Source organism: Erythrolamprus reginae, chromosome 3, assembly GCF_031021105.1.
Source record: "Erythrolamprus reginae isolate rEryReg1 chromosome 3, rEryReg1.hap1, whole genome shotgun sequence".
NCBI lineage: Eukaryota > Metazoa > Chordata > Lepidosauria > Squamata > Dipsadidae > Erythrolamprus > Erythrolamprus reginae.
Genome location: NC_091952.1, coordinates 135,309,617 through 135,324,458, shown reverse-complemented (window position 1 = coordinate 135,324,458; position 14,842 = coordinate 135,309,617). Strand labels below are relative to the sequence as shown.

At 41.1% G+C, this 14,842-nt stretch overlaps 1 protein-coding gene across 2 annotated transcripts in view; it reads left to right on the top strand.

Moving 5' to 3' along the window:
• Positions 1-5,606, top strand: part of LOC139164524 (dimethylaniline monooxygenase [N-oxide-forming] 2-like) — a 65,356-nt gene extending 59,750 nt beyond the window's left edge. Inside the window, exons 7-8 of one of the 2 annotated variants that reach the window (XM_070746782.1) lie at positions 2,506-2,578; positions 5,178-5,606. In XM_070746782.1, coding sequence (XP_070602883.1) covers positions 2,506-2,578; positions 5,178-5,559 — 455 coding nt within the window. In that variant the 3' untranslated portion in view covers positions 5,560-5,606. Of the gene's footprint in view, positions 1-2,505; positions 2,579-5,174 lie in introns of both variants that reach the window. The other variant, XM_070746781.1, reaches the window with a different exon arrangement.
• The last annotated feature ends 9,236 nt before the right edge of the window (positions 5,607-14,842 follow it).

The following is a 14,842-nucleotide window of genomic DNA, read 5'->3' as shown; positions in this document are numbered from 1 at the left end:
GACCACAACTCTGGACCGTAGTAGGAGTACGGGAGACAGATGTGCCTGATGTTAATCCTGTGGCAGTACTGTTCCTAATTTAGTCCCTCCTAAGGTAGAACCTATGGTATGCTCCAAGGCAGAAAATCCGGTGCCAAAACCCACCAAAAGAGAAACCACAGCAGCAATAGCTTTCAGACCCAATTTCCACAGTTAAGGATCCCAGTTAAACTTGGGGTGCCTCTGAAAGAGAAGCCCCCCCCACATCATCTCTCCCACCAGTCGCTGCAGTAGCATGAGCCCGACACCCAGTTCCAAAGGAGAGGCTCGCCAGCATAATGGTGGTGGCAACAGCGGCGGCAAGGCCTCAGCAACGAGGTCCTGAATGTTGCCCAAGAAAACCAGCCCAAAGGGCTCCTCCCACAGCCAGACCTTCGGCCGGCCCAGCATGGCCGGGATGCCAGCAACCCTGCTCACCCTCACGGCTGTTGTTCCCAGTGTTTTGTCCATTGACCTTGCTGTTATTGTCTGTGTCTGGCCACCATTGGCAACCTGTCTGGCATTATCCTCAGCCTGGCCATTGTCCTCCACACTTGGTGCTTGACTGTCATTCCCAACATCTCTGCACCTGGGTATTGTCTCTAGCATTTCTATGTCTGGGTGTTGTTTCCAGCATCCCAGGCCCTAGGTGTTAGGGAGATCTTGCAATTGCATTTTTGAGGCGCATACCTTTCACAGGTTCAGCACTCATTTTCAAGATGTATTATATGTTATGGTGATTGCTGAGTTCCACAGGATGGAAGACTACATATCCCAAATCTCTTCTGCCCAAAACCTCTGGGTCCTCCATAACCTTGTTCCATATCCTGCTCTGGTATAGCACCTTGGAAAGTTCTGGGGTTGTCAACTATCTTCAAAGTAGCATCTAGAACGGAGACCACTTTCCAGTAACATTAATATGCAAGAAAGATGGGACTCTCACATCACTCTGTACAGTCTTTCTGACAATTAATTGTCAAAATGAAAAGGTTGAATTTCTCTAACTTCCTGGCTTTGCTGCAAAATAAAATAGCTACCAGACAATTAAACTCTTTCCAATATGAAAGATGACTGAATCTCACAAGAGATGAATACCTGGGGTGGGATGGGAATGGAGATTTTGTTGCAGTATCCATCTCCCAGGAGTAGGGAGTGAATGGGGATTTTGCAGTATCCTTCCCCTGCTAGGGCCCCTAAGCCACACCACGCCCACCAAACAGAGGTGGGTTCCTCCTGGTTTGGACTAATTCACCCAAACAAGTAATAACCTGCTGGTGATGTCACAATGATATCACACAACTGGTTCTGTCGGTGCCAATCTGTAGATGCTGCCATCTTCTTTTTTTGGATTTTTTTCCCAGGGTTCTTTTTTCTTCTGAGCATGCACAGAAACTGAGTTTCCTACACCGTGTATGCATTGCAATGTGTCGGGGTGTCGGGGTGTGGGGCAAAAATGGCTGCATTCTGTGTATAAAACACACCGACGTTTCCACCCTCTTTTAGGGTGGAAAAACATGTGTCTTATACTCCAAAAAATACGGTGGCTAATTGCAGAGCTGCCCCAATTAAGCAATATAGGTACTTCCAAATAGCTGATAAAGAAAATTTCACAGAAAAATGCAGATTGATAGTCAGCCATTTAGTTCGTAGCAGAAAGAGTTTCAAATTATTGTTACAAATCAAAGAGACTTTAAAAGATAAATCAAAGATAAAGGTATTAATTATTAGCAAGAGAAGAGCTATGATTGATGTATAATCCAACATCAGTTTTAACCAATATTGTACACATAAATTGAACCCATATCGAAAGATTAAATGGTTTGTGTATGTCTAATAATAAGTATATCTGTTTTTTAATCTACAAATCAGGGCAAGATAACAGAAAAACAGTACTTAGTTAAGATCTTCAGTTCACACTGAATTGTTTTTCACATACATATCTTGTGTGCTTGGTTTCGAAAACAATTTGAATGGTAAACTTATTAATTTTTATTTCACATGTAGTGGCACATGAGTGAAACTTCAGAAGTGGCTTGGATGGATGGACAGGACAGGCAGACAGACAGAATGCCAGTGGACAGATTACTTAGAAACTTGCTTTCTACAGCAGAGGCTGTGAACACTTTGATTAATCATCTGTAACATGATTAATAAGATGACCATCTTATAGTTAACATTGTGACTAGCAACAGAATGTGAGCCTAACAGGCCATTTCTCCTAAAGAAACTCAAAGCATCAGCTGACATTGTCATGGTCAAAACTCATAGAAACATAGAAGATTGTTGGCAGAAAAAGACCTCATGGTCCATCTAGTCTGCCCTTATGCTATTTCCTGTATTTTATCTTAGGATGGATATATGTTCATCCCAGGCATGTTTAAATTCAGTTATTGTGGATTTACCAACTACGTCTGCTGGAAGTTTGTTCCAAGCATCTACTACTCTTTCAGTAAAACCCATACATATTGTTTCTTTTTTCCTTACCAGGATCCAGTAAGCTGCCTCAAATGAATAGAATGATGAATGAAATTGCTAAGCAGAAAAAAAGGCTTCTTAAAAAGTATGGAATATTATATATTATTTTAAAAGCTGTAGTTAGTACTTTTTGCCTCTTAACCTCAGTGAATTAGAAAAGAAAATGTTAACTCAGAGATTCAACAAACATTAATTCTAGGAATCCTTTTTGCAAATACCCTGAAAGGCAGTGGTGGGCCATCATTCCCTTCGCTACCCCTCGCTTGTCCGCTTTGCTCCCATCTGCAAGTGAGTTGACAGCTGCCACTCACCCCACTGTGCCACTCACGGCAGATCTGCCACGAGTGGCCCACCCACTCACCCGCTCCGCTCGTCCTGTCCGCTTGCCCGCTTTGTTCCACTCGTGGCAAACTGGGCTGGCAGATGGGATGAGCGGTAGCTGTCAACTTACTTGCCGGGGTTTTTTGCTTCTGCTCCAGCTGCACAGCCTGTTCTATTCTCTATAGACGGTAAACCTATGGAACACATGGCAGAGGTGGCACACAGAGCCTTCTCTATGGGCATGTGTGCCATCACCAGCTGCTCTTCTGGTTTCCAGTGTGCACATGCGCACTGACCAGCTGGTCTCCAGGCCCACTGGAACACCAGAAACTCAAAGCAACATCTGGCTGGTGCACATGCAGGTGTTCTTCAGGTTTCCGGCACTCTGGTGTGCATTCCAGTTTGGGCACTCGGTGCCAAAAAGGTTCGCTATTACTGTCTAGTCTAATAAAAGTGAGTGATAGGATAACTATCTTCCAATGCTTGAACAGCTGTCACAGAGAAGAGGGAATCAATTTACTCTCCACCTGAGAGCAGGACAAAGCACCAGAGCAGGACAAGAATTAATGGAAGATCATTAAAGAGACCTTCAACTTAGAACTAGGGAGAAATTTATTTACAGTAAAACCAATTAATCATTGGAATGGTTCCCTCTGGAAGTTGTGGGTGCCCCATCACTGTAATTTTCCAAAACTACAGAATGATCTAGGACAGCGATGGCGAAACCTTTGAGCACCGAGTACCCAAACAGGAACTTGTGTCCATGTTCTGAATGTGCGTGCATCCCCAGTAGGTAAAAAAGCTAGCAGGTACAGAAGTTTGTGTAACTCTTCCTGTCTGTTTAAATATTCTTTTTTTACCTAAATAGATGCTGAATGTAGAACATGTTTGAAAATCCTTAAACTATTGAAGCTTTAACCATAGAAGCAGAAAATATTACATATATGATTCAGTTTGTAGCTGTTAACCATCCCTAAAATGCCATCATGTGGCCATAGAAAGTAACTTCAATTACACCTTAACTCAGAGGTCTTCAAACTTGGCAACTTTAAGACGTGTGGACTTCAACTCCCAGAATTCTCCAGTCAGCATAGCTGACTGGAGAATTCTGGGAGTTGAAGTCCACACGTCTTAAAGTTGCCAGGTTTGGGGACCTCTGCCTTAACTCATGAAGTAATTCCAGGCTAATGTCATTAAGAAAAAGATATTTTGTAGCCACAGTATTCTCTCCTTCCCTTTGGTTTTAAGTAGGATAAGGATAAGCAGGATATAGGGAGATGGTGTTATAATGCTCACCCTTGTGGATGAGGCACAATACAAATCTGACATAGAAGCATCTGAGTTATTTTTTGTTGGTTTTTTTTAAATCAGAAACAACATTAAGAAAAGCAAATAATATCCTATTGAGTTTTTCTTGTGCTAGAGAAAAGAGAGATAAACAGACCAGGGGTGGGTTCCTCCTAGTTAGAACGGTTCACCTGAACTGGTAGCGGCCCACTGGTGACATCACAATGATGTCACCGAACCAGATTGGCCATCTTTTTTTTTAAAAAAGTTTTAATTTGCCTTCTGAGCATGTGCAGAAGCTGAGTTCTAGCACTGTGCATACAGGGGGGTTTTGGGGGGGGGGGTTCATTGCTGCGCACTTGTGCGCCCATACAGCATAGCCATGAAGCACTGGCAGTGAGATAAGTTGGAATCCACCCCTGAAACAGACACCAGGGACAAGGCAAAATGTGAGGAGACCTGAGCAATTTACTGCTCTGGATGGAAGATAATTTGCTGTGACATGCATTCAACTGATCTACCAATAAATGGGTCACATTTAACTTCAGAGAATAAGAAACCTTTCTCTATTTCAAATATTTATATTGGTTCAGATGTTTCAGGTACTGCACGTTTCTTTTTAGTTTCAATCAGAAAACTCAAACTATTACCCAATATGCTATGGCATAATGTAGGGGTAGAGGTTTTTTATTTATTATGATATTAAACTGTAAATTGCATGCACAAAATTCTACTCCCAAAGGAATGGAGAATGACCTGAACAACAGATCTGAACAACAGATCCACACATGAAGAGTTCAATTAGCCAATTTATTGCTCATGCCTATTTTACAGCAATCTTCCATACTAACTGTTTGCACTTGGGCCAGACTAGATAATGTCCAATGACATTTGGGGAAAGGGGTGGCACTTTGCCTTCTTGTGCCCATGTGAAGATTCCAGACTAATTCCCCACTTGACAGATCAAGCTGTCTCCAACACACGGCATGGCAATTGCCCCATAAGTTCCTGTCTTTCTCACCATCTATAGCTACAGAATACTGATCATTATTTCCATTTATCTTCTGCTCCAGGAGTACTTCCGGCAATGAGAAAGGATATGAACAATTAATTCCCTACATGGATGATATTGCTATTTGCATAGGGGTCAAGCCCAATGTGCCATTACTTTTACTTCAGGACCCCAAACTAGCTTTGAAGATCTTCTTTGGTCCTTGTACCTCTTACCAGTATCGCCTTTGTGGACCTGGAAAGTGGAAGAAAGCTAGAAATACCATTCTGACCCAGTGGGATCGTGTTCTCAAGCCCTTGAAAACTCGGACAATAGACAATTCTTCAAAACATATCAAGCCATCCCTTTGCAGAAAAATATTTCACTTCACTGCATTCCTTGGAATTACTATACTCATGTTCACATATTTCTGTATTCATTTTATACCAGCTAAGGAAAACATCTAATCTTAGAACTTTATTTCATAATTTTACAACAGGGATAAAAAACTAATCTGGCATCAAAGCAGCACATAATTTATATATGGTATGTTTGTGGGTATGTCTTGTTTTTAAATAAGGGATTTTTAGATATTTTTAAATATTAGATTTGTTATTGTACATTGTTTTTATTATTGCTGTGAGCCGCCCCGAGTCTACAGAGAGGGGCGGCATACAAATCTAATAAATAATAACAACAACAATAATAATAACAATAACAATAGTAATAATAGTAACAATAGTAACAATAGTAATAATAGTAATAATAGTAATAATAATGCCACCAAAGAACTGGTGGGATCATAAGCCCGAAAAAGTGGTTGAAAATGAGCAATCAAAACTACTGTTTGACTTCCGACTTCAGACTGACCGAATTCTGAAGCATAACACACCAGACATCCTGATTGTGGAGAAAAAGAAAGTATGGATCATCGACATCGCAATCCCAGGGGACAGCAGAATTGAGGAGAAGCAGCTAGAGAAATTAGTGAAATACGAAGATCTAAAAATCGAGCTACAACGACTCTGGCATAAGCCAGTGAAAGTGATCCCAGTGGTACTTGGCACGCTGGGCACAGTGCCAAAGGATCTCAGCGGACATTTGAAAACCATCGGAATTGACAAAATCTCCATCTATTAATTGGAAAAGGCCACTTTACTGGGATCGGCAAACATTATTCACCGCTACATCACTCAGTCTTAGGTGCTTGGGAAGCGCCCGACTGGTGATGAAATACGAAATCCAGCATAGTGATCTTGTTTGCTGTGTTGTATTGTCATAATAATAATAATAATAATAATAATAATAATAATAATAATAATAATAATAATAATAATAATAATAATACAAAATGCATATGCAGTGTATGCATTTTGGACTTGGAAAAATAATCTTGTAATATACAGTAATTTTGCTCAGAAATATTTATGTTCAATGAAACTTATTACCTGATACGTTCATCCCATGAAAAAATTGGTTATTTCACAGATATGCAGAATAGCACCCTGACTTCTTTTGCAAAATTTCTTTTTTCTTTTCCATGACCTTCCCCATTTTCTTCAAATTCAGGCAACCTGTAGACAATTGCCCTACAATCCTTTCTTATTGACTTATTGTTTTTTCCAATATTTCCAATATTGCTTTCTAAGCTGTATCAATTGTTTTAAAACTAAAATGCAATAAAGTATAGCTTAAAATGCTCCATGCAAAATCTAATCAAAAATAAATGTTTACATTCACTAAATGTATCTCTTATCTCTACAAAATATATAGCATGTAATTCTAGTGATGAAACAGTCATCTGGGGCATGGTCATATGCCACGGCGACACGGAATTCCCCACGGTCCGCGATGGAATCCCAAAACCCTGTCACCCGGGGGTTCTGATTCCATTGGAATCAGTAATGGGCTACTGCCCCCAAGGGGGGGGACGCATTGGGACTACTAAGTTTATGCACTATTTATTGAACACTTAATAGTTTTTATTTTCCTTTCTTCTCTAGTACTTTAGTATGATCCTTAATTATTTTTAAAATAGGAAATAATTAAATACTATGTTTTTACCCCTATCTAGAATTGAACTTTTATAGCAATTAAAGAAAATTGAGCTACTTGTTTAATCTTTTATCATATTGAACTTTGGGGGTTCAGTACAAAACCTTAAACTGTTACTATGCTCCTCAACAAATAATGCTGTCTATCATTTGTCCTTTTTGGGGCTATTCAAATAATGTGACTTAACTGAAAATGTGTCCAAGTATCTATTTGAAAACTTATCTTGGTCAGTAAGTCACTCCCACCCAGTCACATAACCTTTAAGCCACCCCCGATCACATGGTTATCAAGCCACCTCCACCTGGTCACATGATGTGCAAGCCACTCCTACCTGGTCACATGATCATCAAGCCCCACCCATAAAATAAGCCAGTGTGGCAGTAACAATTTTGGCAGCCCGTCACTGATCAGAATCAGACCAGATCTTCCCTGGAGGGGAGGTGAAGAAGGGGATGCCACCAGCAACCTGTTTTGAATTGGCAACTTGTTTTGAATTGGTGAGCTGGCTTGAATCCTCCACCAGCAGCAGGGTGGAATCGGCTTTTTAGCCGTCTTAGCCATGACAAGTGTGTTATGAAAAGATTGGACTTGAAAGTTGGAAGTCATCTGGGATGAAAAAGAAACTTAAGCAAAGTGCTTGAGGGTGAAGAAAAAAGGATCTATGGACATGGTGAGGTATTGTACTGGAGTAAATATTTAAATTTTTTACCTTTTTAGAACAAAGGGGGGGAAAGGGATACAGAGAAAGGTTGGGGAAGCAGCTAACTGGTTATCAGATGCGTTCTATTTTCACCTATTGGAGGATTTGGAGAGTTATAACTAAAACCCTTGTTGCTGGATTCTTTTTGAAATTAAAAATTTGGACTTAAAAGAAACTTTAAAACTTAAAGATTAATGTTTTGGACTTAAAAGATACTTAAAAGTCTGGGAGTGTTTGGGGATATCATCTGATGGTCAAAGATTTGCCTGTGAGAGACTGTATATGGACTGCTGATGGGTGCTTGTGTGTTTGTTTGTTTGTTTGTTTGTTTGTTTATTTGATTTGTATGCCGCCCCTCTCCGCAGGCTCGGGGCGGTTTGTTCAGCTGTGACCTTGAGGCAATAATATAAGCAGAGTGTTGATTATTTTCTTTCTACAAAATGCAATATGGACTATAATGTTGTAGTTCTAGAACTCTGAATAGTGTTTTGTTTTTGAGAAGTATGGGAAAAAAAGAAGGAACATCTGTTGGACATTTGAACTCTAAATGAATTCCAAAAAAGAAGGGAAAGTTATACTAAATATTAAAATGACTTCTGTATCTGTGGATTGATTCTAAAAAGGTTGCCTCTTAAGATTTGGATGAAATGGAAATGGTGATGGAGATCCAGAAGTTAATGTACCTTTATAAGGACCTTCTGAGAAATTTTAAGGAATGTAATGATACAATGAGAGATATTATTGAATTTATAGCTGGAACTAAACCAAAAATACAGGAGGTCTTAGACTCAAAAGAGACTTTCAGTAACAATTGCAATAAAGACATTAAACAAAGAATTGGAGAAGAAGATGAGGCAGAACAAGATGAATGGATGGAGGAAAATACAGGAAACTATAGAGATAAAAGCAATGACGAGACTGAAAAGGGACAGATTAATGGACATACTACTCATTATGTTGACTGTACAGCAGCGGTTCCCAAACTATGGCCCGTGGGACGAATGCGGCCCCCTGGGGCCATTTATCCAGCCTGCGGCAGCGCACAAGATTTTATCAATAGATATAATAAGCCCTCGAATCTCCTGTCCATTCACTGCGGTCTGCTGATGAGCGAGAAGGAGGTGGAGAGGCAAGGAGTGGGGAGGAAAGCAGGCCTGCAATTGGCCTCTTTCTTTGCTGCCTTTAGAGAGAGAAACTGACGCTGCCCTATGGCAGAGCAGCAACAGTTCCTCTCCCTAAAGGTAAGAAAGAAAGGGGCCAATTGCAGGCTCGCTTTCCGCCCTGCCTCTTGGCTCTCCACCGCCTCCTCCATGGTGAGTGGACGGGAGATTCAGGAACCCTTCGAATTTGCCCGAATAGAGGTGGTGGTGGCAGCTTCAAGGGACCAACAGCCAGTCCTCAGCACTGCGTTGCTGCAGCCTCCATGGCTGCCGCCACCACCTCCATTTGGGTGAAGGGATCTCCTCGGTGGGTGGCCTCGGAGGCTGCAGCAATGCAGCACCGAGAAGGACCGGCTGTTGGTCCCTTGAAGCCACCGCCACCCACCGCGGAGATCCCTTTGCCCGAACGGAGGCAGCGGTTTCAAGGGACCAACAGCCTGTCCTTCTCGGCGCTGCGTTGCTGCGCGCTGCTTTCTCGGACAACCGGCTTTGTTGGCCAGAGAAGCGAGCGATCCAGGACTGCGTGGCTTTGCGCTGCGACAACAACAGCACTGTGGCGGCCTTTAAGCGCAGCCCTTTGAGGCGCCCCACCACTCGTTTCTGCAGGTAGAGGTCGGGCGTGCTACGAGGAGGCGGAGGTGGTGTGGGGCCAGGAGCTGGATGCCGTGGATGCTGGGGAGGGTGAAGGGGTGGACGTGGCTGCTGCCTCTTAGCTGGAGAGCCGGATGGGGGGAGGCGGAGTCTGGTGTTGGGGCCATGCGGAGCCACTCATCCAAGGGGCTGTGGACCGGCAAGCCTCCCTCCACTCTCTCTCTTTCTCTCTCTGTTGCCGGCGTGATGTACGAGAGAGAAAGAGAGAGAGAGAGAAAGGAGGGGAGAGAAAGAGAGTGTGAGAGAAAGAAAGCAAGAAAGAGAGAAAGAGAGTGAGAGAGACAGGGAGAGAGAGAGAAAGGGAGAGAGAGAGAAAGAAAGAGGGAGAGATAGAGAGAGAGGGAGAGAGAAGAAGAGAGAAAGAAAGAGAGAGAGGAGAGAGAGAAAGAAAGAAAGAGAGAAGAGAGAGAGAGAAAGACAGAGAGAGAGAGAAAGAGAGAAGAGAGAGAGAAAGAAACTGAATAACTGAGACACGGTTTAAGGATTCTAATGAATGGGAAATATCCATACCAGGATATACACTGTATAGGAAGGATAGAATAGAGAGAAGGGGAGGTGGAGTAGCCATTTATGTTAAAGAAAGTCTAAAAACAACACTAATTCAAAATACATGTAAAGATCTGGAGACTCTCTGGATTTGCATGCAAAATAAAGAAGGTTCTGTCATTAGAATTCGGGTGATCTATAGGCCTCCAGGGCAATCTGAGGAATATGATAACAAGATGGTGGATAAAATTATCCAAATGGCAGTGAAGGGAGATATTGTGGTTATGGGTGATTTCAACATGCCTGATGTTGACTGGAATATCCCCAGTGCCCTTACATGCAAAAGTAAGAATATAGTAGAGACCTTTACAGGAGCAGCTCTGGCACAGCTGGTTAAGACACCAACTAGAGGGGAAAATATTCTAGATTTAGTTTTTACGAATGGGAATTGGGTTTCAGAGGTCAAGGTGGGAGAAAATTTAGGTTGCAGTGACCATCTGTGTTTGTGGTTTGATGTAAAACTGATTGTGAGCAATCCTATACTGCAACCAAAGTATTGGATTTCAGAAAAACAAATTTTAATGCAATGGTGGAATATTTATATAATGAATTAAAGGGGAGGGATAAAATGGCAGGAGCGAGCACCCAGTGGACTGTATTAAAAAAGGCCATCTTAAAAGCAACTGGACTATATGTAAGACAAATAACTAAAGGTAAAAGGAAGAAGAAACCGCTATTGGACCCAAATCAGCATGGCTTTATTGAAGGCAAATCATGTCAGACTAATCTCATTGATTTCTTTGACTATGTCACAAAGGTGTTGGATCAAGGTGGTGCCGTGGATATTGCCTACCTGGACTTCAGCAAAGCCTTTGATACGGTTCCACATAAAGAGCTGATAGATAAATTAGACTTCCGGTCTGGATAGGAACCGCAGCGGAGCCTCCCTGGCAGGGCTCTGCCCCGAGGCTCCTTAAACCTCTCCGAAGGTCGCGGTTTGCGATTGGATTGGGTCCAGATGGCCCGATCCTAGAACAGGGGGCTCCCCTCTGTCTGAGGAGCTGTCGCTGAAGCTCCGGAGACAGCAGTTTGCCCCGCAGCTTCGGAAAAGGGAGAACCGATCCTCTCCCAAGAGGATCGGCCAGTGCGATCTCTCCAAACCCAGCGGGAAGCAAGGAAAAGACGAAAGAAAGTGAAGACAATTTGCAGTATACCTGAACCGAAAGGGAATACAGTAAACAAGAAAACCCAAGGTAAAAACCTATTGTTTCATGTCTAAAAACGGAAGATTGGATCATTGTAAAAGTTACAAGTGAAAGGTTTTTTTTCAACAAGGCGAAAGGGAAAGTTATTGAGAACTTGTATCCAACCGCAAGTAATAGCCGGATCTAATTTCTTTTCACTTTCGTTTATGACTTTGAACTTGAACTTTGAATCTTTAAATTTTTGAGCTATTAAAAATATTGAAGGATTAATAAAAAAATTCAAATTTGATATGACTTTTAAAAAGACTTAATTTCCAAAGATGAATAGAATTTGGGATTTCTAAACTATCAGCAAACATCGTATCCCGGGCTCTAACTTTAACAGCGGAGGGACAAAGAACACTTTCACTGCTTTCCTTTTTCTGTTCTTTCCTACAATAACAAAATGAAATAAACTATCAATTTGAAAATAAATGGAAAATAAAACTAATTGACATATTAAAGCTACAAGAACATATTTAGCCTTTTCTTTGGTCTGCTTGTTTTTGGATTACCACCTTTGGATTACTTGCTGATTGCCTGTGGATTATTTGTGAAGACTTTCTTTCTACCTGCCTGGCACTGTGAAGCATAAACTGACTCCATTTTAAGCCTTAAACAACGGAGAACTTGCCTGCATTCGTTTTTTGACTGTGAAACACCAACTGACTCCATTTTAAAATAAAAGAAAATCACAAATCTGACTTTGCTTTTAACTGGAAAATTGGAACTATATAGAAAATAATTGCATAGAGGCTTATTTCCTGTCATTACTGAATCTACAACATTCTTCATTAACAAAGACCACTTGATTTATAAGAAGATTATAAGTATATAATATCTATATTTTGTTCCTCAAATTAATTCCTTTTTCTCCTCTTTCTGTATTGCTGTTCTATTGTTGTTTTTAAAAGTATATTGACTTAGAATATATGCATTATTAATAAACCTTGGTTCCCTGCTCTACTTTAACTAAACTAAATTAAAAACCCCTTTTTTTTCTTGTTGTTTCTCTCTCCCACAAGACAGCCTTTCTTTGTTATTTCTTCCCCTTTTCCTTCTTCTCTCCCTTCTTATATTTGCCTTCTCTTATCTTTTTTGGATATATTTTTACCCCTTTTCTTTTTTATTTTTTAACAGATACTCTCCCTTGTTTTTTCCATTTATTATTAGATATCTTATTTTGTTTTCATCCACTTTTTTCTTTTTTCCTGTCTTTAAAAAGTATTACACTTTTTCCTCTTTTTTGCCTGTTTTAAATTTAAAGTTAAAAGGAAATTTACAGTGAATTTTATTAGTAATTTGATTAACATATTTGTGGTTTTTATTAGGTAATAACATATCGCTATTTATCAAGGGAAACTGGTTACAAAGTTTATTGAACAAGTTTGGGATTTATAGTGATTTTCCTCTTTTCACTAAATATAAATTGATAGTAATTTCAAATTTGAAAATGTCAAGCACTTTAACCTATGTTAAAACAGTTAAAAAACAAGCAGCAGCTGCAACTTCTTCTCCACAAGGTTCACCTCATCCTTTCCCGACGCATCAAGTTTTATCTGTAACTATGTCTACCAAGGAGAAGGACAAAGACAAATCCCTGCAGCCTACTCTGATAACAATACAAGAAACCCTAAATGCAATGAAGGACTTTATGTTTAAATCCCAAGAAGATGCAGCCCAACAACGAGAGGCTATAAAGGATGAGGCAACACAACAAAGAGAAGCCATAAAATCAGATTTGGTGGAATTTAAAACAGAGATGGCTGAGCTGAAAGCAGACATGGGAGAGATGAAGGCGCAGATGAAGGAAATGCAACAAACTTTACAGGAAAGTGAAGATCGCGTCAAAACAGTTGAAGAAAAGACTGTTAAAATTGAAAAGAGAATGGATTACTTTGAAGGCAGAGCTGACTCACGATACAGAAGATATGATGAATCAATCACTCACCTTGAGATGCAACGTGCTTCGTATGGGCTACGATTTCAGAATATAATAGAAGAAAAAGATGAAGATTTAAAGATGACTATGGCTGAAACTATTGGAGGAATACTCCAGGTTGATCCTACAGAAATATTAAAAGAAATCGATGAAGTTTTCAGAATTTCAAATAGCTACATCCGTCGCCACAATCTCCCGAGAGAGATCCATATCAAGTTTGCAAGAAAGACTCTGCAAGATGACATACTGCATTGGGCAAGAACTTCCAAACTACAACACAAAGGATTTGAAGTAAAAATATTAAAACAAGTCCCAAGAGGTGTCAGAGAAAGTAGAAGAGATTATCATTTTCTAACCAGAATTCTGATTAAAGAAAATATAACTTTTCGCTGGCTTATTCCAGAAGGGATAGCAATGACCTGGCGTTCCAGAAGATATAAGCTGGAAAACTTGGAGCAAGCAACGGACTTTTTTGAAAACAGTGGCATAAGTCACCTGGATCAATCAGCAAACCAACAAACTGCCCAACAGCAACCAGTACAACAGCAACCTGTGAAAGAATTAGTAATCCAGCAAGAGCAAGACATGGGGGCCACCGCTCTGATAGTAGAGGAGGACCAAGGCGCTAGAAGAGTTCAACCTCAGCGCGAAACTAAAAAACCAAACAAATGACAACAAGTATTTTATTTATTTATTTTATTTATTTATTAATAGAGTTGAAAGGGACCGTTAGGTCATCGAGTCCAACCCTCTGCCTGAGCAGGAAACCCTACAGCACCCCAGCCAAATGGAAGTCCAATCTCCTCTTGGAGGTGTCCAGAGTTGGGGAGTTCACCACCTCCCCTGGCAGGCAGTTCCATTGGTTGATCGCTCTGACCGTCAGGAAGTTCTTCCTTATTTCCAGGTTGAATCTCTCCTTGGTCAACTTCCAACCATTGTTCCTCGTCCGGCCCTCTGGTGCCCTGGGGAATAAAGAGACCCCCTCCTCACCGTGGCAACCCCTCAAGTATCTGTAAACTGCTATCATGTCCCCTCTAGACCTTCTTTTTTCTAGGCTGTCCATGCCCAGTTCTCTCAATCTCTCTTCGTAAGTCTTGGTTTCGAGTCCCCTAATCATTTTGGTTGCTCTTTTTTGCACCTTCTCCAGAGTTTCGATGTCTTTTTTGTAGTGAGGTGACCAGAATTGGATGCAGTACTCCAGGTGGGGTCTGACCAGGGCATAGTAGAGTGGTATTAGTACTTCCCTGGTCTTGGAGCGTATTCCTCTGTTGATGCAGCTTAGGATTGAGTTGGCTTTTTTGGCTGCTGCTGCACATTGCTGACTCATGTTTAGTTGATTGTCCACCAAGACTCCAAGATCTCTTTCGCAGTCACTACTGCTGAGTGGGGTATCTCCCAGGCTGTATGTATGTCTAGGGTTCTTTTTGCCGAGTTGGAGGACTCTGCATTTGTCGGTGTTGAACCTCATTTTGTTGGTATGGGCCCACTGTGATAGTCTGTCTAGGTCTTCTT